Raw genomic sequence first — 24,169 nt, forward strand, 5'->3', positions numbered from 1 at the left:
TGTATGCAGTGGTGGTGAGATCACATGAAAGATTGTTGGTTACCATAAATCTACACTGCAAGGCTTGACTGTGTAAGTCGGACGTAGAGACTGGGGAAGGTCAGGGGATTAACAGTGCCCAACATTTCCTGAAGGCCGCCATTCACAAACATGGACATAAAAAGACACAAAGCTCAGTGGGTCAGGCCTCCTCCCTGGAGAACATGGACTAACATTATCCCAGTCAATGCTGAGAACTACACCCATATGCAGATTGTAAATCAGCTGGACTATCTCTGTAACTGGAGATAGACACAAGTGCTGGAGTAACTCAGCGGGTCAGGCAGCATCTCTGGAGAAAAGGAATAGATGACGTTTTGGGTCAGAACCCTTCTTCAGACAGAAAGTTAGGGAAGGCAAGAACAAAACAGGGCCAGCAACAGAAGACCTTAGGAAGGGTAGAGTCCACAATGGCCCATTGTTGGCTGAGGAAGGTTTAGCTAACGACAGGGATACAAGGATGTGAATAGTGGAACTAGTAGGATGACGAGGGTAGAGGGAGGGGGGAGAGGGGGCCAGAGTCTGCAGAGGGCCTTTTCAATCCAAACCCAAAGTTCTTGCAAATGTGAAACTAAAATCCTAGTCGTATGTTGATCAGTGTTATCAGGCCGAAGTGAGGGAAGAAGCCAAATAAATCACTGCAGTGAAAAGCTTGGGTGAAGTCAAGCCTTACCCTTGGCCCAGCAGGAGCAGAGGGAAAAAGTGCTGCTACGAGTCAATTATTACCATCAAGCCCTTCACTGCTGCACTAACCATTGATGTGCGTGCCTGCATTGATCATGAATTGATCTGAATGTATTGATACATTCATGTGGTTTCCTGATCAATTCACTACTAAACCAAAAGTAGTTGGAGCGAAGTAGGTTGGCATTACGTCAGCCCCATTAATGATCACCATTACACTTGGTTGTTTCAATAGAAATTCTGTGCAGTCCATGTGTGTTCTGGGTCTTTTTTTCAGCATCAAGCTCAGAACAAAATTTTTAGTTGCAATATATCACAATGGGAGCATTTCATGTTCCAATGCAAATAATAATATGGGGGTAAAATCAATGTTACATTTATCAGGTATAGAAATAAAAAGGCTGATTAATGATCGGAAAATTATGATACCTGATTGTCACAAGTGGAAGTCTGATGGGATTATCTTGTGTGCAGGAGAAACGAAGTGTCTATTCATTCAAACATGTAGATACATTGAGGAACAAGACCAGCTAAACTGAGATTGGTTAGATTAGTTTAGTTCTAGAGATACAGTGGGGAAACAGGCACTTCGGCCGAATGGAGTCTGCACCAACCAGCAATCAACCACCCGTGCACTAACACCACTTCCCAAGCAGCATATTCCTTTAATCAGATCGTGGTAGATCTGACCCTGACCTCAACTCTGTATTCTCACCATTCATTCCAGGTATTATTCCAGTAATCATTCACTGCTTTTCTCATTTGAAAGGTAGAGCATGGAACATGCCCCTTCCAGCCTGCCAATTCCGTGCCCACCAGCAATCACCATTCACACTAGTTGCACATTCTAGTAGGACGACGAGGGTAGAGGGAGGGGGGGAGGGGGGGGGGAGGGGGGGAGGGGGGGAGGGGGGAGAGGGGGCCAGAGTCTGCAGAGGGCCGTTTCACTCCAAACCCAAAGTTCTTGCAAAGTTGAAAGAAGGGTCTCGACCCGAAACGTCACCCATTCCTTCTCTCCTGAGGTGCTGCCTGACCTGCTGAGTTACTCCAGCATTTTGTGAATAACCACATTCTATGTTCTCATCCACTCCCCACATTTTAGACGGACTGTACAGAGGCCAATCAACCTACAAACGCAAAGGTCTTCGTGATGTGGGAGGAAACCAGAGCACCCGGAGGAAATCCACCCAGTCACAGAACAAGGCAAATTCCACACAGACAACACCCAAGGTGAGGATCGAACTGACGCTGCGAGGTGGCGGCTTTACCAGCAGTGCCACTGTGCTGCCTTACAGTAATACAGCTTCTACTGTATTAACAGCCTTCCATAAATATGGCCACCAGAATTGTACTCCACATGTGTCTCAATGATGTCCTGCATGACCTCCCTATTTTTGTATTCAATTCCTTCTACAATAAACAAGAATATTCCGTTACCTTTCCTAATTTCTCACTGTGCCTGCATCCCAGTCATCAGTGAATCGTGAATCAGGGCCTAGATCCCTCTGCGTCTCAGATCTATGCGGCTTCTCACCATTTAGAAAATATGCGTCTTTTTTATATTTTTATTTCATAAAAGCCTTTTAATTGGTTTTTAATTGCATTGCAATACTGTGAAGACATCTTAGAAAGCTCAGAGTTTTAATTGCCAATAATCTGACTTAATTTAGTATTAATTGGTTGGTATAATTCACTATAAATAAAGACAATTGCCGTTTGACAGGGAGATAGATAACAGTTGAGCAACAAATGGAGACAAGGAACTGCAGATGCTGCTTTACAAAAAAAGACACAAAGTGCTGGAGTAACTATAACAGTAACGTATGGATTATGTGCAGCCAGATAACACAATTTCTTGGCATTATGTTTGGCACAGATATTAGAAACATAGAAACATAGAAAATAGGTGCAGGAGTAGGCTATTTGGCCCTTCGAGCCTGCACCGCCATTCAATATGATCATGGCTGATCATCCAGCTCAGTAACCTGTACCTGCCTTCTCTCCATACCCCCTGATCCCTTTAGCCACAAGGACCACATCTAACTCCCTCATAAATATAGCCAATGAACTGGCCTCAACTACCTTCTGTGGCAGAGAATTCCACAGACTCACCACTCTCTGTGTGAAGAAATGTTTTCTCATCTCGGTCCTAAAAGACTTCCCCCTTATCCTTAAGCTGTGACCCCTGGTTCTGGACTTCCCCAACATCGGGAACAATCTTCCCGCATCTAGCCTCTCCAACCCCTTAAGAATTTTATATGTTTCTATAAGATCCCCCCTCAGTCTTCTAAATTCCAGCGAGTATATTGTAAGATGAGGTCCTATTGTTGTGCTGTGTTGCTCCCTATTCTATGTTTGATGCCCAATGCTCAAAGCTCTCCACTCTGCGGTCTACTCACTCTATGCTCTACACTCTACACTCTACCCGCTCTATGCCATGGCTAATCGCCACTTTCCCTCACCAGAAGACCATGCACCTTACTTTACAAACTCCACCCAAATGCCCAAGTGAAGGATCGAAGTATAATCACTGATACGATGAAAGTAACAAATTGCCCACTATGGCAGGAAAGGAATTTTATTTTATAAAGAAGCAAATGGTGTGAATGGTGAGAAACAGCGGAGGTCTGTGAGACAGAGGGTGCTGGGTGCCCCAGTTGTGATTCACTACGACCTTCACATGCAGATACAGTGAGCTAGTAGGAAAGGAAAGCAAATAGAATGCCATTGTTTATTGTGGGGATTTGAATAGAAATGGAGAGAGAGGTTATGCTGCAATTATATGGGGTGTTAGTGAGACCACAGTACTTTGTACACCACCAGTCTCCTTACCTCAGGAAGCATAGGGTCATGCAACATGGAAATCAGCCCTTCGGCCCAACCCATCCACACTGCCCAAGATGTCCCATCTATGCAAATCCCATTTACCTGTGCTTGGTCCATTTACCTCTGAATCTTTCCTATCCATGTACCTGTCCAAGTTTTATCTGCCTGCACAAAATCCATATTCCTTCATTCCTTGAAGATCTGTGTACCTATCCAAAAATCATTCAAAGGCCACCATAATATCTGCCTCCACCACCCCCTGGCAGCATGTTCCAGGCACCCACCACCCTCTGTGTAGAATAACTTGCCCTGCACATCTATATACTAAAACTTTTGTTTGTTTGTTCCTGAACTACAACCAAAACGGTACACGATAGCGCAACAATTTTAGGCCCACCTTACTCACCGTCGTCCCTTTGGTGCCAATGGAAGAAGTTTAATTGAAATCGGTGTTATATTTTTTAAGTTATTCACATTTTAAAGTTTAAATCTATCTCCTGGGGAGGGAGGGGGAGGGAGGGGGAGGGAGGGAGGGAGGGAGGGAGGGAGGGAAGGAGGATAAGGGGGGTTAAGGGTGCTGCACCAATGCAGGAGAGGTTTGTGTCCAATGGGTCCACTTGGTTTAGTCTCCTTTAAAAGTTGCCCCTCTCTTTTTTTAAAATTTTTAATTTTTTAAAGCATATGTACAAATAATGATAAACGACAAACTGGTTATAGAGTTCTTACATAGCTTCAATTTTTAAAGAAAAAATAAAGATGAAAAGAGGCTGGAAAAAAAGACTATAAACTAATAGAGAGAGAGCAAAGAAAAAAGAGAATTACTAACATAAAGATTATGGGGATAGATCCGGGAGTTAATGAGTATAGTTGTACATCCAACCCTAAACTCAAGTTTTAACTTTAGTTTTAAATTTTAGTTTTGTGACAAACCCATTTACTTTTTTTTAAATTCAATAAATGGAGACCATAATTTAAAAAATAGATCTGGTTTGTCAATTAAGGCAAACCTTATTTTTTTCAAATGCAAGGTCTCGGTCATTTCCGTAATCCACATTTTAATTGTGGGGGTTACTGTTTTTTCCCCAAATTTAAGTATTAATTTTTTCGTAGTTATTAAACTGTAGTCAAGAAAATGTCTCTGACTCAGCGTAAAGTTTGTAATATGTTTTGATAATCCTAAAATTATTAATTTTGGATCTAAATCCAGTTGGTTATCGATAACTTTAGAAATGATTTTTAAAATATCGATCCTAAAATTTTGCATGTTTGTACAAGTCACAAAAGTGTGAGTTAAATTGGCTTCTTGAAATTGACATTTATCACAAATAGAAGAGATACTTGGGAAGATCCTGTTTAATTTTGTCTTCGAATAATGTAGTCTGTGTAATATTTTAAATTGTATTAATGAGTGTCTAGTGTTTAACGAGCATTGATGTATGTGTTGTAAACTTTTGTCCCATATGTCTTGCGTTATGGGTTGAGCCAATTCGTCCTCCCATGCTCGTCTATATGATTCTGATGACGGAATGTCGGTATCTAAAAGAGTGTTATAAATATAAGATATTAATTTATTTGTATTGTAGTGACGGTTCAAGCATTCATCAAGAATTCCTGGGCCTCTAAATCTATATTCTTGCGTATGTGATTTCACATCATCTCTGAGTTGTAAATATTTAAAAAAATTATTAGCATGTAATCCATACTTCTGTTGTAATTCCTGAAAAGAGAGAAAAGTTCCCTTATGATAGAGGTCTCCCACCATTTTAATTCCATAACTTTTCCATTCAATTAATCCTCTATCTGAGACAGACGGTTTGAAAGAAGGGTTATTTGCAATGGGTAGGAAGAAAGATAAATTACTCAATTTTAAAGTGAGTTTTAATTATTTCCAAATACGGATAACACTATGTATAATCGGATTTCCTCCATATGTTTCTTTATTCAAAGTTATTGGGGCAAATAAGATCGCACCAATGTCAAATGGTAAGCAATCCTCCTTCTCCAACTTTAACCAATCTGGTTGCCGATCAATGTCGTCCAGCAAGAAGGTTATATTTTTAATATTAACCGCCCAGTAATAAAATAGGAATTTTGGTAAAGCGAATCCTCCATTAGTTTTAGACTTGCATAAATGTCTTTTATTTATTCTATGGGTCTTATGATCCCAAAGAAAATTAGTAATAATTGAATCCATTTTTTTGAAAAAAAATTTTGGAAGGTGTATCGGAATTACTTGAAATAAGTATAGTAGCTGTGGGAGAAAGATCATCTTTATAGCATTAATTTGACCAGCTAGTGAAATGGGGAGTGTTTTCCAAAATTGGATATTTCTATGTAATTTAGTAACTAAAGAAGGGAAATTTGATTTAAATAAAGAAGTATAGAAGTACAAATGCCCAAGTGAAGGATCGAAGTATAATCACTGATACGATGAAAGTAACAAATTGCCCACTATGGCAGGAAAGGAATTTTATTTTATAAAGAAGAAAATGGTGTGAATGGTGAGAAACAGCGGAGATCCGTGACACAGAGGGTGCAGGGTGCCCCAGTTGTGATTCACTACGACCTTCACATGCAGATACAGTGAGCTAGTAGGAAAGGAAATGGAATGCCATTGTTTATTGTGGGGATTTGAATAGAAATGGAGAGAGAGGTTATGCTGCAATTATATGGGGTGTTAGTGAGACCACAGTACTTTGTACACCACCAGTCTCCTTACCTCAGGAAGCATAGGGTCATGCAACATGGAAATCAGCCCTTCGGCCCAACCCGTCCACACTGCCCAAGATGTCCCATCTATGCAAATCCCATTTACCTGTGCTTGGTCCATTTACCTCTGAATCTTTCCTATCCATGTACCTGTCCAAGTTTTATCTGCCTGTACAAAATCCATATTCCTTCATTCCTTGAAGATCCGTGTACCTATCCAAAAATCATTCAAAGGCCACCATAATATCTGCCTCCACCACCCCCTGGCAGCATGTTCCAGGCACCCACCACCCTCTGTGTAGAATAACTTGCCCTGCACATCTATATACTAAAACTTTGTTTGTTTGTTCCTGAACTACAGCCAAAACGGTACACGATAGCGCGACAATTTTAGGCCCACCTTACTCACCGCCATCCCTTTTGTTCCAATGGAAGAAGTTTCATTGATATCGGTGTTATATTTTTAAAGTTATTCACATTTTAAAGTTTAAATCTATCTCCTTGGGAGGGAGGGGAGGGAGGGGTGTGGAGGGAGGGGGGGGGAAGGATAAGGGGGGTTAAGGGTGCTGCACCAATGCAGGAGAGGTTTGGGTCCAATGGGTCCACTTGGTTTAGTCTCCTTTAAAAGTTGCTCCTCTCACCTTGAGAGCCGATGCTGTTAAAGGACATCCTTTAACTGCACATTACTGCTGGAGGGTTATCTGTGCTGGAGATGGAGAGCTGCCTTTATAGGTTACCATTCCAGCTGTGACCAGCTGCCTTGGATTGTGTTGGCAGTCAAGCAGTCAGGGCGAACAGCAGATCCTACAGATGTTAGTCGAGGCGAGGCCAAAACTCTTCTCAACTCTGGTTTCTCACCCAAGCAGTGGAGTGTGAATATTAATTGTACCTTTAAATCAAACAATGATCATTCACCCCACAGGGAGAAGGTTTGTACATTTCACAAATTCAATGTAAATAAACCACAAACTGGTCTAATAAAAACAGAGGATGTTGACTCTATTCAACACATAAGTGTCTCTCAGAGTCACACTGCAGAGAAGGAATAAAAATAATTTTCCAAAATATTATTAGCTTTAAATTACTGGATACACCTGTCAGGGCAGTCAGTTAATAGGCACTAGAAAATAGATTGCCATTATGGAGCAAGACACAAGTGCTGGAGTAACTAAGCAGAGTTGCTGGAGTACATGCTTGGTGATGTTTTGGGTTGGGACCCTTCTTCAGGCTATTACAGTATGTGGCTTCCATATAGAAACATAGAAAATAGGTGCAGCAGTAGGCCATTCGGCCCTTCGAGCCAGCACCGCCATTCAATGTGATCATGGCTGATCATTCTCAATCAGTACCCCGTTCCTGCCTTCTCCCCATACCCCCTGACTCCGCTATCCTTAAGAGCTCTATCTAGCTCTCTCTTGAATGCATTCAGAGAATTGGCCTCCACTGCCTTCTGAGGCAGAGAATTCCACAGATTCACAACTTTCTGGGTGAAAAAGCTTTTCATTACCTCAGTCCTAAATGGCCGACCCCTTATTCTAAATATGTTTACATATTGTGTTGTGCTGCTGCAAGTAAGAATATAATTGTTCTGTCTGGGACACACGACAATAAAACACTCTTGACTCTCGATAAATAACCCTCAATATCTGCCAGTACAAGTTGTGGTTTGGCAAATTCCATTATTGTGTTGAGTTTAGTTTAGAGATACAGCGTGGAAACAGGCCCTTCGGCCCATCGAGTCCGCACCGACCAGCAATCCCCGCACAATAACACTATCCTACAGCAGGAATATTTTTTTTAACATTTATACCAAGTCAATTAACCTGCAAACCTGGATGTCTTTGGAGTGTGGGAGGAAACCACAGTTCTCACGCAGGTACAAAGTCCATGCAGACAACACCCATAGTCAGGATTGAACGTGGGTCTCTGGCACTGTAAGGCAGCAACTCTACTGCTGAGCCACTGAGCTGTGCCATCAGTAAACCTGGATTCTTTGCAATCAGTGCCATTCTCTGTGTCATTAATTATAGATGGGAAGTAGCTGTGGCCCCAACAACAATCCCAGTGGCACCCCACTCACAACAACTTAAAGCCAGTTAAAAATGAAAATGGTTATTGTTAACAGCTCTCTGTATTAAATATTTATTACTATCTATAAACATTTCACCATCTTCAATGTGCATGGATAATTACCACAAATTAATGTAATTATATTGCATTAATACCAGTGTAATTCTATCAGTAGAAGCCAGTGCTGGCAATGGTCAAGTTTTGAAATTGAACTGGGGAATTTGAAACTTGTTAATAAACTTCCTGAGAGAACTCCTGAAGGCTTCATCAAGAGCTGGATGCCTCTGTAATCGGTCAGTGTGAAATATATGGTTGCAGTTGAAATGTCCTGATATCAATATTGAGAGGGAATATGCTGGGATCTGTTTCGAAGGAAGTGGTAACAGGAAAATGGAAAAATAGCAGAAAATTTGGAGAGAGTCCACATGGGTTGAGGAAAGATCAATTCTGTTTGACAATGGAGAAGTTGGAATGATGGACTGGCTTCTCTGGAACGCCCGGGGATGAAAGGATACCAAAAGGAACACAGGAAGTTGAGGGGAGATCTAATAGAAGTATCTAAAATTATGAGAGGCAAAGATAGGGTAGACAGTCAGAACCTTTTTCTCAGGAGGGAAATATCAAATACTAGAGGGCGGAGCTTTAAGGTGAGGGGAGTAAAGTTTAAAGGAGATAAACAGAGATAGATTTATAACAGAGGGTGGTGGCGGCTGGTACAAGCTACCGGGGTGATGGTGGAGGCAGATACAATCAACAATTTAAGAGGCTTTTGGATAGGCACATGGATATGCAGAGAATGGAGGAATATGGATCATGTGGAGACAGATAAGAGTTTGTTTAATTTAGTTTAGAGATACAGCACGGAAAGTGGCCCTTCGGCCCACCGAGTCCGTGCCTACCAGCAATCCCCGCACACTGACACCATCCTACACACACAAGGGACAATTTTACCATTATACCAAGCCAATTAACCTACAAACCTGTACGTCTTTGGAGTGTGGGAGGAAACCGAAGATCTCTGAGAAAACCCATGCGGTCAAGGGGGGAGCGTACAAACTCCGTACAGACAGCGCCCATAGTCGGGATCGAACCTGAGTCTCTGGCGCTGCGAGGCAGCAACTCTACCGCTGTGCAACCGTGCTGCCATTGGAAGCTCTTGGTATCATGTTCGGCATGGGCATTGTGGACCGAAGGGCCTGTTCCTGTGCTGTACTGCTTTATGTTCTATGTCCTAAATCTGTTGAAGTACCTGAATGCTGTAATGAGCAGGATGAGGCAAACAAGTTAATACGTTGCTTTAGGACTTTCGGAATGCTTTTGAAAAGATGCCACAAGGAGTTAACTAAAGAACATGAATGCATTAGTTGAGGATCAGAAGGTAGGAAAAATACTGGATGATTATTGAGTTTGGAAGCTTTGACTGATCAGTGCTGGGACCCCAACTGTTAGAACTGGTATTGATAGTGGGTTTCCATTGTCACACGTACCGAGATATAGTGAGAAGCTGTCCACACAAATCATAATGAATCTGAACGTTGTTTCTTTCCCCTCTTTTAGGCACATATAATTTTCCTTTGGTTTATTTGTTCCTTGTTTTAATTAATAATATTTGCTATCCAAAGTTGGAAGCAGGGAGAGATGGAGAGAGGGAGAGAGGAAGAGAGGGAAAGAGGGGGAGAGGGAAAGAGGGGGAGAGGGAAAGAGGGGGAGAGGGGGAGGGGGAGAGGGGGAGAGAGAGAGGAGGAGAGGGAGAGGGGAGAGGGAGAGAGGAGGAGAGGGAGAGAGGGGGAGGGAGAGAGGGGGAGGGAGAGAGGGGGAGGGAGAGGGAGAGAGGGGGAGGGAGAGAGGGGGAGGGAGAGAGGGGGAGGGAGGGAGGGAGAGAGGGGGAGAGGAGGCGAGGGAGAGGGGGAGAGGAGGAGAGGGGGTAGGGGGGAGAGGGGTAGGGGAGAGGGGGAGGGGGAGAGGAAGAGGGGGTAGGGGAGAGGGGGAAGGGGGGAGGAGGGGGGAGAGGGGGAAGGGGGAGGAGGGGGGAGAGGGGAGGGGGAGAGGGGGAGAGGGAGAGAGGGTAGAGGGGAGAGGGAGAGGGGGAGAGGAGGAGAGGGGGTAGGGGGGAGAGGGGGGAGGGGGGAGAAGGGGAGAGGGGAGGGGGAGAGGGGGAGAGGGAGGGAGGGTAGAGGGGGTGAGGGGGTGAGGTCCCGGCGCTCGCCGGCCCTCGGGGTTCCATTCCCCGCTGCAGACTCTGGGTCAGCCCTGAAGAGGGGTCCCGACCGACACGTCGCCTTTCCACTCCCTCCACAGATGCTGCCTGACCCGCTGAGTCCCTCCAGCAGCCCCCCTCCTCCCTCCCTCTCTGTGTGTCTCTCTATCTTTGCCAGGAGTGGCTGCTCTTGTCCCCGGGGTGGGAAGCGGCGGCCGGGAGCAGGTTCCTGGGACGTGTGTGAGGACTGAAGTCTCCGCTTATCCACCCGTGCCCGCGGGGCTGCGGCCGGCGGCTGCGGTCGTGGGGCCGGCGGCTGCGGTCGTGGGGCCGGCGGCTGCGGTCGTGGGGCCGGCGGCTGCGGTCGTGGGGCCGGCGGCTGCGGTCGTGGGGCCGGCGGCTGCGGTCGTGGGGCCGGCCGCTGCGGTCGTGGGGCCGGCGGCTGCGGTCGTGGGGCCGGCGGCTGCGGTCGTGGGGCCGGCGGCTGCGGTCGTGGGGCCGGCGGCTGCGGTCGTGGGGCCGGCGGCTGCGGTCGTGGGGCCGGCGGCTGCGGTCGTGGGGCCGGCGGCTGCGGTCGTGGGGCCGGCGTACATGGACGTCCACAAGGGTCGGCATTGGCACGTCGGTGGGACCGCCACTGGCTTTACAATGACAAGAGGGACACGAGGAACAGGACCCGGGACCGGGAGCACAACACGCAGCGTTGGAGGATCAGCGGTCAGGCAGCATCTGTGGAGGCGATGGACAGAGATGTTTCGGGGCAGGACCTTCTTCAGACCGAGGTGTGAACATAGCTCCATTATTGTTGGGTGTAAATCCGTCTGAAGGTTCTTGCGTCTGAGGTATGATCGAGGGAGAGCTCGGACTTAGAAAAATAAACATTGTTCTTGGGCCGCGGTTCTCCTGATTTCATGTGTGTTTTGGAAGGAACTGCAGATGCTGGTTTACACTGAAGATAGACACAACATACTGGAGTAACTCAGCGGGTCAGGCAGCATCTGTGGAGAGAAGGTTCGGGTGGTGTTTCGGGTCGAGACCCTTCCTCAGACTGGTTAGGGAGAAGGGAGACGAGAGATATAGGCGACGAGAGATGTGGAGACGCAGTTCCTTCCTACACGGTGTCTTGGCCCATTTGTGAATATGTTCCCTGTTAATATTGGCATTGATCGGGCAAGTGAACGGGGGCTTTCGTTGACGTTTCTGCATCATATATAACGGATATTCCTAACCCTTTCAGGATTCTTAAATAACCATTTGACCAAGTTTGGTGGAATCGTCAGGGTTCTTTCTAGTTTGGATACTGACTTTGTTAAACTTAGGCCGAGCAAAGAGTTCTAAACTTAATCTGTCTTGATACAGATGCTTATATATTAGAATTGAAACTCCATCTGCCCTTGCACTGCGTTGTAAGCATGTGCCTCGACTACAGCGACTGGGAGTCCGATAACAGCGGCGACAGACGCATATCTAAAGTGGTGGATCTGTGGCGAATGATGCCGGGTCGCTTGTGCGAGGGATGTCCAACTAGACTAGGTCTGTTCTCTCTCAGGTGGGGAGCTACAGGTGAATCGCGCTCTGAAACACACGAGGAACAGACAGGACTCATTGTCAGTCCTAACAATGGTCTGTTTCCTTTATCGTCGTTACCTTTTCGCATAACTTTTATTCATTGTCCTTTATCTCTCTACCTCACCGTCTTTAGCTCTCGTTTTCCTTTCTCCTGACTCTCCATCTGAAGAAGGGTCTCGACCCGAAACGTCACCCGTTCCTTCTCTCCAGAGATGCTGCCTGTCCCGCTGAGACACTCCAGCTACTTGTGTTATCTTCTAGGAATTACAGAGGCGCTGGGAACTGCAGATGCTGGAATCTGGAGCAAAGCGCACAGAGCTGGTCGGGCAGCATCTGTGGAGGGAACGGACAGACGACATTTCGGGTCGAGATCCTTCTTCAGACTGAGGTGTGGACATACCAACTTTATTATTTTTTTCTTTCATTTCGTCTTAAATCCTTCGAAAGTTTTTTTTTTGTTGCATTTGAGAGAGAATTGAAGAATGGAGGTGAAAATGCAAAGTCAGGTTAAACAAGTTCAGGCCAAACACGGGGAAGGGGTGGGTTCCAACTGGGACAATATATCACCTGAGCAGGTCATTTCCCAGGTCAACAAATAATGGGTTATCCAAACAGATCAAGCTAATCTGAAAATGGACACAAAAAGCTGGAGTAACTCAGCGGGACAGGCAACATCTCTGGGATCCAGCCCTTCTCTCCAGAGATGCTGCCTGTCCTGCTGAGTTACTCCAGCTTTTTGTGTCTGTCTTTGGTTTAAACCAGCACTGCAGTTCCTTCCCACACAGATCGAGCTAAACTCAGAGTTTGAGGAACAAGGGGGGGATACACCAGTTAGGAAACTTTTAAAAGTTCCCTCTGAGCTATTTATTTCACCTTAACGCACACGCACACACACACACACACACGCATAGATACACACAGACACACAGACACACGTACACGCATATATACACACACGCACACACGGCCACACACACACACACACACACACACACACACACACACACGCATAGATACACACAGACACACAGACACACGTACACGCATATATGCACACACGACCACACACACACAGACACACACAGACACACACACACACACACACACACACACACACACACACACACACACACACACACACACTATATATATATATCAGTCTGAAGAAGGGTCTCGACCCGAACCTCACCCATTCCTTCTCTCCTGAGATGCTGCCTGACCTGCTGAGTTACTCCAGCATTTCGTGAAATAAGTACCTTCGATTTGTACCAGCATCTGCAGTTATTTTCTTACACTATATATTTAAGAAAATCAACTACAAGAATGTTAACAGGGAAATAACAAAATGTACCAGAGATCGCATCCCGGGAACCGTGACGGATTTCTGATTGCCAGTTGTTTCTTTTGAACCAGAAAATCCAGGAAATACTCATCAGGTCAAGCTTTGGACTGGGGAGAAGAAACGCGTTAACTTCTCAGACCGACCACTGTCCAGATAAACCTTTCCAGATTTATTTCCGATTTGTACCATCTCGTTTTTTTGTTTTAGGCTTTTGATATAATAGACAATCGGTGCAGGAGGAGGCCATTCGGCCCGTCGAGCCAGCACCGCCATTCAATGTGATCATGGCTGATCATCCACAATCAGTACCCTGTTCCTGCCTTCTCCCCATACCCCCTGACTCCGCTATCTTTAAGAGCTCTCTCTAACTCTCTCTTGAATGCATCCAGAGAATCGGCCTCCACTGCCTTCTGAGGCGGAGAATTGCACAGATTCGCAACTCTCTGGGTGAAAGTTTTTCCTCGTCTCGGTTCTAAATGGCCTACCCCTTATTCTTAAACTGTAGCCCCTGGTTCTGGACTCCCCCAACATCGGGAACATGTTTCCTGCATCTGGCGTGTCCAACCCCTTAATAATCTTGTATGTTTCAATAAGATCCCCTCTCATCCTAAATTCCAGTGTATACAAGCCTAGTCGTTGTATTCTTTCAACATATGACAGTCCTGCCATTCCGGGAACTAACCTAGTGAACCTACGCTGCACGCCCTCAATAGCAAGAATATCCTTCCTCAAATTTGGAGACCAAAACTGCACACAGTACTCCAGGTGCAGTCTCACTAGGGCCCTGTACAACTGCAGAAGGACCTCTTTGCTCCTATACTCAACTCCTCTTGTTACGAAGGCCAACATTCCATTGGCTTTCTTCAATGCCTGCTGTACCTGCATGCTTCCTTTCAGTGATTGATGCACTAGGACACCCAGATCTCGTTGTACGTCCCCTTTTCCTAACTTGACACCATTCAGATAATAATCTGCCCTCCTGTTCTTGCCACCAAAGTGGATAACCTCACACTTATCCACATTAAACTGCATCTGCCATGCATCCGCCCACTCACCCAACCTGTCCAAGTCACCCTGCATCCTCATAGCATCTTCCTCACAGTTCACACTGCCACCCAGCTACATGGGGATTGTTTCACAGAAGGCTGTGGAGGCCGTCAATTGATATTTTTAAGGCAGAGATAGATTCTTGATTAGTACGTAGGTATGTAGGTTAATTGGCTGGGTAAATGTAAAAATTGTCCCTAGTGGGTGTAGGATAGTGTTAATTTACGGGGATCGCTGGGCGGCACGGACTTGGTGGGCCGAAAAGGCCTGTTTCGGGCTGTATATATATGATATGATAGTACGGGTGTCAGGTGTTATGGGGAGAAGGCAGGAGAGTGGGGTTGGGAGGGAGAGATAGATCAGCCACGATTGAATGGCGGAGTAGACGATGGGCCGAATGGCCTAATTCTGCTCCCATCACTTATGAAGTTAACTTTTGCCCAAACACCAGGATTTCCGTATTTCAATTCTGCACATCAGTTTAAATAAGACAAGCTGTCCCGTTACTCTCAATATATTTGCTAAGATTTGCGTTACAATCATTTACTGTCAATTCGAAACAGACTGAAGCAAATTTAATTTCCTGTCAAACTTTTCTCCACAACAGATTCATTAACTAAAGGCTCCATTAAATGATTATAAAGCATTATTTAATGCGTGAGGGGGTGGCGAGGAGAATTAAAGGCCTTATTTTCATTAGTACTTTCTCACGGGGAAAATCTAGTAGATTCTCGCAGGCCTGTTGTTGTTTTTCATTAGTAGCTAACAATTCCGTTGACACTGTTATCTAATCCAATATGTTCCTTGGGTTTCCACGAGGTTAGGTCTTGGGGCGGGATAATCAGTAAAATGTAATTGACAAGAAAGCGTCAGTTCAACAAAGTGCAATGATCCTGTTTGATATTAAAGTGTGTATTTGTAGGGCCAAGAGTCGTGAGTGTTTAATTGTCATCTGAACGGGTAAGGGAACAGTGCCGTTCTAACTTGCTGTATCTTTACAGGGTCATTATTGTAATAACACACACACATAACTATACAAGAATCAATAATGCAATAAATTAATAATCGTTAATACCAGGTAACCTGCCATAAGTCCAAAACCAGTCTGGAGTGCAACCAATGACACAGGTCTGCCCCTCCACCCCATCCCCTCCCGTCAGTTTTTTCTTTCCCCTCCTGTTCCCCCCCCCCCCCCCCCTCACCCCTCCCCCCTCTGGGGCAACGATGAATCTCCGTGCACATTTCTGCCGCCCTCCTAATGTACAAGGGCCTGTCCCACTTAGGCGATTTTAAGGCGACTGCCGGCGACTAGGCTGCTGCCGAATGTTCGCCGGGATGTCGCAGGCACGATCGTGAGGAGTCTTCAATGAATCGCAGCGGATCTCGGCGCGTCGCAGAAAAACTTACCTGCTAGCAATTTCTCGGCGACAGCTGGCTTGTCGCCAGGTATCGTAGCTTATTGCGGGCGCTGTCTGTCGCACGCTGTCCCCAGGTTTGCTAGGTTGTCACAGATGCATTTAGAAGCACGTAATATTAAATTAAGAAAAGCCATTTGAAGATACCAGAAGATAGTTTTGTTCAACCCATTTATTTACCGTCAGGACATTTGACAGGTAGATTGGAGGCGACAGTTTGACGGTCAGGTAAGCGTGGGGATCTCACGATGTTTCCGACCTGACTCGGCATTGTCGTGGTCATTGTCGTAGGGTCAAAGAAAATTTTGGCGATCTGCTACGACTTTGACAGTCGCCTTAAAAGTCGCGTAACTGGGACAGACCCTATTTAATTAGTAACCCTCCCTGTTTGAGAGAGTTCTCACAACTTGAGTCTAGGACCAGAGGGCACAGCCTCGAAGTTAAAGGACGTTCCTTTAGGAAGGAGATGAGGAGGAATTTCTTTGTTTTTTATTTCTAATTTCCAGCATTTGTAATATTTTGCCTTTCATCTTAATTTTATTCAGACATAAATTGACAGCAGCTGGTGTTGTCTTCAATCTTAGTAATACTAATAGATTGATAATTATTAAATGTGCTTGGAAATCAATATGAACATTTTAAATGCATTGCTGGACATGGTAAAGAATGGTTTCTGTACAATTATGTAAAGAAGTTCAATGTCAGTCATAAAATATTTATTTGAGAATGAAATCCTTTACATCGAACAGTCCAACTTTAGAAAACTACTAGACCAAGTGGACCCGTTGGACCCAAACCTCTCCTGCATTGGTGCAGCACCCTCTCCCCCCTCCCGTCCCCCTCCCTCCCCTTGCTCTCCCCCTCAACCCCCCTTATCATCCCCCCTCCCTCCCTCCCCTCCCTCCACCCCCTCCCCCTTCCGAGGAGATAGATTTAAACTTTAAAATGTGAATGACTTTAAAAATATAACACCGATTTCAATTAAACTTCTTCCATTAGCACCAAAAAGGACGACGGTGAGTAAGGTGGGCCTAAAATTGTTGCGCTATCGTGCACCGTTTTGGCTGTAATTCAGGAACAAACAAACAAACAAACGAGAGTTTTAGTATATAGATTAGATAGATGCTCTGTTCCTGTGTTAATGACAAGTGAGCGGAGCAATCTGTAAAGGGATTGAATGCCGAGCATTCTCTGAATCGTCTGTCACACATTTCCATCTTTTATCACATTTTTGCTGAAGCCTTTTAAGTTCAATATCCATTGGTATCTAATTTTACTTTTCCCTACACCTCACCCCCCCCACCCCCCAAAAAGCATCTGTTGATATTTTCTACATTCAGATATTACATGAGTGCAGACCTAAACTATTAACTATGGTGTATGAACACGATAATTGTCTATTGAAATACAACTTCTCAGAATGTAATGGCAGGTATTACATGAATTATGAGCAAAAAAAGGGCGGTAGGAACTCAGCGGGTCAGGTAGTATTTGTGGAGGGAATGGGCAGATGATATTAGACAATAGACAATAGGTGCAGGAGGCCATTCGGCCCTTCGAGCCAGCACCGCCATTCAATGCGATCATGGCTGATCATTCTCAATCAGTACCCCGTTCCTGCCTTCTCCCCATACCCCTTGACTCCGCTATCCTTAAGAGCTCTATCTAGCTCTCTCCTGAATGCATTCAGAGAATTGGCCTCCACTGCCTTCTGAGGGAGAGAATTCCACAGATTCACAACTCTCTGACTGAAAACGTTTTTCCTCATCTCCGTTCTCAATGGCCTACCACTTATTCTTAAACTGTGGCCCCTGGTTCTGGACTCACCCAACATTGGGAACATGTTTCCTGCCTCTAACGTGTCCAACCCCTTAATAATCTTATATGTTTCGATAAGATCCCCTCTCATCCTCCTAATTGCGGGTCGAGACCTCTCTTCAGACTGGCTGTGGTAGTGAGTCTGGCTCAGATAAGGTCAAAGATCAGGAGAGCAGCAGGACTCACGGAGGGGGAGTAGTGGAAGAGGGTCTCACACAGAACTCCTGCTGGAGAGAGGAGAACCTCTTCAAAGTTGGCATACCTTGAGATTTCACAGTGTAGCAGTGAAATAGAAAGACTGCAAATACTGGAATCTTGAGCAGAAAAAAAGTGCTGGAGGAACTCAGCAGGCTGGGCAACATCAGTGGAGGAATAACCATGAATCTTACTTTACCAGAAAAGCTAAACATTTTTCAGCAAATATAAACAAATCACACGAATGTTAACGTTTTGAAAATGCAACCAGAGTGTGCAAAAAAGTTTTAAATCATAATTGTACGTAGAGTGAGAATGCAGATATCAGTTTTCTGGTTCAGTTGGGATTGTTCTGCCAACAACAGAGCTGACAGATTACACCAGGACAGACACAAAATGCTGGGGTAACTCAGCGGGACAGGCAGCATCTCTGGATGGAAGGAATGGGTGACGTTATGGGCTGAGACGCTTCTTCACACTGATCACATTACACCAGGGAATGGTATTAACACATAGAACATAATAACATACACTTGCAGCTAGATTTAGTTTAGTTTGGTTTAGAGATACAGCGCGGAAGCAGGCCCTTTGTCCCCCCGAGTCCGCACCAACCAGCGATCCTCGCACATTAACACTATCCTACATACGGTGGGGACAATTGCTACATTTATACCAAGCCAATTAACCTACAAACCTGTACGTCTTTGGAGTGTGGGAGGAACCCGGAGATCCCAGAGAAAACCCAAGCAGATCATGGGGGAGAACGTACAAACTCCGTACAGACACCACCCATGGACAGGATCGAACCCTGGTTTCTGGCGCTGTGAGGCAGCAACTCTACCGCTTCGCCACCGTGCTGTGCAAGATCTCAAAACACCAGAAATTGTGCAAATGATAAATCTTCGTCCTGTAAAAGGATCTTAGTTTAGAGCAAAGAGATGAATCCGGGCACTGGCAGAATAAAACAACGATTAGGTGAAGAGATTTGGAAGTTTGGATGAATAAATTCCAAGGTTACGGATACAAGGGGGAGTGGGTTTGTAACAGTCTACAGATTACAGCTAAACCCTGATGCATCAAAAACTCATTAACCAACGACTGGTGCAATCTATAACGGGGCACAAACAATGGTCACTTCTTAAAAATGTTCTAAAGGTTTAGGTTTATTATTGCCCATGTACACAGTTACAGTGAAAAGTTTTGTTTTTGCATGCTATCCAAACAGATCATATATACCATACATAGATATAATCAGGTCAAACTCAAGTACAAGCATGGTAAAAACATTGGTATTTTTACAGAACCCTTCTGTAGTACATTTCATGTACATTGTTAATAAACGATGCTGTGATCAAAGAGTACCACTTGGAACTGCAGCCATTATTTGTTGGGATGTTCAATGTTGTATCATTCAGGCAATAAAGGTGGAATATATATTTTTTAATTCATCGTGTACATTTAACTTTTCCACCAAAATTACGAATAAAAGGGATTATCTTACACCCTTTTACTGGACTAGCTAGGCACATCTCCATATTTAGTTTGGGTTAGTTTACAGATACTGCGTGGAAACAGGCCCAATGGCCCACCGGGTCCAAGCCGACCAGCGATCACCTGTACACTAGTTTTACCCAAGGTAGACACAAAATGCTGGAATAACTCAGCGGGTCAGGCAGCATCTCGGGAGAGAAGGAATGTGTGACGTTTCGGGTCTGAAGAAGGGTCTCAACCCATTCCTTCTCTCCCAAGATGCTGCCTGACCCACTGAGTTACTCCAGCATTTTGTGTCTACCTTCGATTTAAACCAGCATCTGCAGTTCTTTCCTACACTAGTTTTATCCGATACACTGGGGGTATTTTAACTACAAACCCGCACATACCTCAGTAACCTTTTATCGAAACTCTCAATTCTCAGCTAAACTATTTATCCTAATCTCTACCTGGTTCTAGATTTTCCCTCACAAGACCCCACAGGGTATTATTTCATCCAACCAAGTTCCTTCTTACTCTGCTGGATACATGATACATGATACAAGCCCAGCCCGTCCGACCTTTCCTCTTATGATAACCAACCCATTCTAGATGTCAGTTCAGTTATTCAGAACATACCTTTCTGGAGAAGCAAATGGGAGATGAATTAATATAGTGGGCGGAGGGAGCAATTAAGAGGAACTGAGGGATGCAAAAAATGTTAGTTACTGGAAATAGAAAATGCAGGGAATACTCAGCAGGTCTGGCAGCATCTGAGGAGGGAGAAAACACATGTTAATGTTACAGGCTGATGGCCTTTCACCAGAGCTGGCCAATTCTGATGCAAACTGGAAAGGCTGGATATCTGAAATTATTGAATTCAACTTTGGAGCACTGATGTTTGCAAAATGCCTGCATAAGAAATCAGTCGCTGTTCCTCAAGCTCATGTTCTTGTTTGTTACAAGAACATAAGAGACCAAAGTCACAAGTCAGAGTGGGCATGGAGAATGAGTGACAGGCAATTGGAAGTTCTAGGTGTATGAAGGAACTGCAGATGCTGGTTTTAACCAAAGATAAGACACAGAATGCTGGAGTAACTCAGCGGGACAGGCAGCGATCTGAAGAAGGGTCTCAACCCGAAATGTCACCCATTCCTTCTCTCCAGAGATGCTGCCTGTCCCGCTGAGTTACTCCAGCATTTTGCATCTATCTTTGGAAGTTCAAGGTCACCTTTGTGGACTGAAAGGAGCCATTTCTCTGAACAGTTAGCAATCTAGTATCTTTCACAGTCACATCATAACACCACCTGCAGTACAGTTTACGCCGTAATGTGGTCCAGTTCAACAGAATTAATCCACCACCTAGGAGTATTGTGTGTTGCTGGATGGTGGAAAGAGATGAAAGGAAATGTGTAATGGCCTCCCTTTCCAACATCCAGGGTCCCAAATTCCACATTACACGTTCTATCTGTGACTGCACGGGTGCTCTGGTTTCCTCCCACATCCCGGGCCTGTGGGTTTGTGGGTTCATTAGCCTCTGTAAATTGCCTCAAGTTCAATTGTTTAATGGTGTGGAGGGAGTGAATGAGAAAGTGGGATAGCATAGAACTAGTGAACAGGTAATCAATGGTCAGCATGTACTCGGTAGGCTGACGGGTCTGTTTCCATGCTGTGTCACTAAGTTAAACAAACACTCCTTCCAGGTGATGCAGCAATCTCATTGTTTTAACGCATTCAGTTTTCCCAATATAGAGGTTAGATATATTATTGCCATGCGTACCGAGATAGTGAGAAAACCTTGTGTGCTATTGTCAAATCATACTGTGCATGAGTAGTCAAGCCTTACATAAGTACATGTAGTGCAAAGTGGTTTAGTCTGCAATGTTGACTTCACCCTACAGTTGTTCATGTTTAAGTCCCCACCCCATTCTGATCTATCTTTGTCCTATTAGACTGTTCCAACAAAGCCCAACACACGTTCAAGAGACAGCATCTGATCTTCCATGCAGAAAAATCGCAGCCCTGAATACTGAATTTCAGTGATTTCAGACAACCAGCCTTTCCAGTTTGTTTCAGAACAACTGAAATGAAAGGTCACCAGCCTGGGGCACGGCCTGTGTTTCTTCCCACGCAGTTGTCACCAAACTGGCTGTGTGTTTCTAGAATTCTCTTTTATTTCAGATTTCCAGCACCTGCAGCATTTTGTACTGCACAATTCCAACATTGTTCTCTCTCATTTATCATTCATCTCCTTCTAACTGCTGTTGCCCCAGAGAGGTGAGCTGCACTTGACGTACCATCACTATGCTCTCCCTGCCAGCACCATTTGCACCAGTGTGTCTTGTTCTTCACCTTATCATTGACATTCCCTTTGTTTCCTACACACCTCAAGCTCTTTGCTGAACTTTATCTGTTTCTAATGACTTGGATCTTGAACTATTTCTCTCTTCACAGATGCTGCCTGACCCAAGTCCATAAAGTTGCTTACTTACAAGTCTGTTCAAATTAGTATAAAATGTCCAATGGCACCATGTGTAAACTTGCAGGAAGTTCTCTCAATGCCCGAGCCAACAATCCAAAAACAAAATGATCAATCGGTGATTAAGTTGATGTTGCTGAACTTGTGCATACGTATTATGCATGTACACATATAGTGAGCACACATTAGAAAGCAATTCACTGACTGTAAACTTCAAATATCCTTCAAACACCAGGACGAATGATCGGCAGTGAAGTGACCATGGCATAGCACTCAATGCATGGTTCTCCCCATCTTCAAAACCAAGTCGAGTCTGACTTTCACTCAAGATTCTGGCATCCTACATAAGCAAACTTTGTAACTTGATCATCTATAAATGCACAAAGCTTATCAAATGGAGATCTAACTTCCATTTATTTAGGATCCTTCTCAATATCCAGTTCTTAATTATTACTTGGGATAACATTATCCCAGTTCTTAATTATCACATGATAATATTATTCTAGTTCTTAATTATCATTTGGAATTATTATCCATGCTATTAGATTTATTACAAAAGGCCAATTTAAACTCATTATCAAACTGACTAAAGTTACAGGTGATCCAATAATAAATTAGTAATATATTGTAGTAATCATAATGAATTTAAACTTGTCACATATTTAACTTTAAAGCATGCAGTTTCCTCCTGAGGTAGGTAGCACCATATTCTCAATATTAAATATCAAAGCTCAATATAAAGATCTTTCTTTTAAGTCTAGGCCACTGACTAAAATGGACACAGATTAATTAAGCTGTCCTGGACAGATGTAGAAAGAATATTTGTTAACTTTTACAAAATTTGTCATGGATAATTTAATCTTTATTTATAAAATAATGACTTTACTTAGCAGCAATTAAATCAATAGCTGCCACATCGTCTCCGGGACATTCGGCAATGGGATCGGCAGGAATGTTCACCGGAAGTCTGGTTTCAGTTTCCAGACCCCGTCTCCTGAGGAGCTTCTGTGGAAGGTGCACAGGTTGCGGAGCAGTTCTCGGAAGACAACCGTCTGCGCGGACGATAACCTGGACTGGAACTCCTGCAACAACTCTGCCGTGGTTGCTTGTCCATCATTACCGGCCTGGAATGCAATGAAGTTCCTCATTTCCACCAACAGATCATCGTGTTCGGTTGGAACGGGGGGAGGTGCCGTGCCCGGCCCACAACTCTCGTCAGCCTCCAGTACCTGCGAGAGGGTCAGGTGGTTCCTGGCACGCATTTTGGCCAGCAATGAAGATGAGGATGGAAGTGCACGACTCGTCTCCTCTGTTCCAACGCCGCTGAAATGAGCTCTGGCTGACTGGTTCCTTTCTGGTGTAGCAGCATCCTGACCATAAAAAAAACAAAATCACTGATCCATCCCAATGGTTGCCAAACTCCAGTTACTGTCATCCTGGCAATATACTGCTATTCTTTTTATTAATTTGTAAAAGTCACGTCAATAAATACCTTGCATTTTTCTGGTACAGATTTGGAAGCAGGACTACTGGTTGGGATCAATGGGTTTTTCTTCTGACCAAATCTCAACCTGGGACAAGAGAAAAGGTAAATAATGTTGAACTTTCACTTTACACGATTAAATGTTCAAAATGCTCACTCAGTATGTTATGTGTTTTACTTCAAATGCATGATATTGCTTTTTAGGTTTGTAGAGCAATGAAATAAGGTTCCTGCCATTCTCTCGCTGTTCCCTCAGTCCTGCAGTAATGTGCTCCACCAACACCAATTTGAGCCCGACTTGGTTCCTAAATGTTTGCTCTGCTCTGGTTGCCTTCTATAACCCAAAGGCCTTGTCAGTTGGCACGTTAACGAGCTCCTGCAAATTCCTCTGCAGCATGTGGGCCGCGGGATAACCAAGTGGGAATAAAGGCGGGATAAATGACTGCATGCGAGAGAATAAGTTACGGAAGAGGGAGAATGGTGTTGAGGGAATGGCCTGAAAGCTGGCACACATTATGCTGTAAAAATAATGAAGAAAAATATGGGAAGAATTTACATTGATGTCACATATCTTACTTTGGCCCCGCGCCTGTTCCTGGTGACTGACTGTTGCTGATCCTGGATGTAACACCAGAAGGGGCAGCCAGACAACGTTGTCTTGATGCCTTCAGTGCTTTCAAAGCCTCCTGTGCCACACGATTAGCCTCTGCTTCCACCAGCACATAATCTGGGTTGGAGGACTCCATAATAACGTCATGTTTCATCACACTGTGGATTCCTCGAGAAACCCAGAAAACAGCAAAATTAAATGCCAATTCTAGCACAG

General features: G+C 44.6%; 1 protein-coding gene across 1 annotated transcript in view; it reads right to left on the reverse strand.

Annotated features, from left to right (window-relative positions):
* Positions 1-19,064: 19,064 nt before the first annotated feature.
* ercc6 (excision repair cross-complementation group 6) overlaps positions 19,065-24,169 on the reverse strand; it is a 49,043-nt gene continuing 43,938 nt past the window's right edge. The window contains exons 19-21 of the mRNA XM_078428337.1: positions 23,920-24,121; positions 23,353-23,431; positions 19,065-23,230 (exon numbers count right to left, since the gene is read on the reverse strand). Coding sequence (XP_078284463.1) covers positions 22,817-23,230; positions 23,353-23,431; positions 23,920-24,121 — 695 coding nt within the window. The 3' untranslated portion in view covers positions 19,065-22,816. The remainder of the gene's footprint in view (positions 23,231-23,352; positions 23,432-23,919; positions 24,122-24,169) is intronic.

Source organism: Rhinoraja longicauda, chromosome 35 (genome assembly GCF_053455715.1).
Source record: "Rhinoraja longicauda isolate Sanriku21f chromosome 35, sRhiLon1.1, whole genome shotgun sequence".
Lineage (NCBI taxonomy): Eukaryota > Metazoa > Chordata > Chondrichthyes > Rajiformes > Arhynchobatidae > Rhinoraja > Rhinoraja longicauda.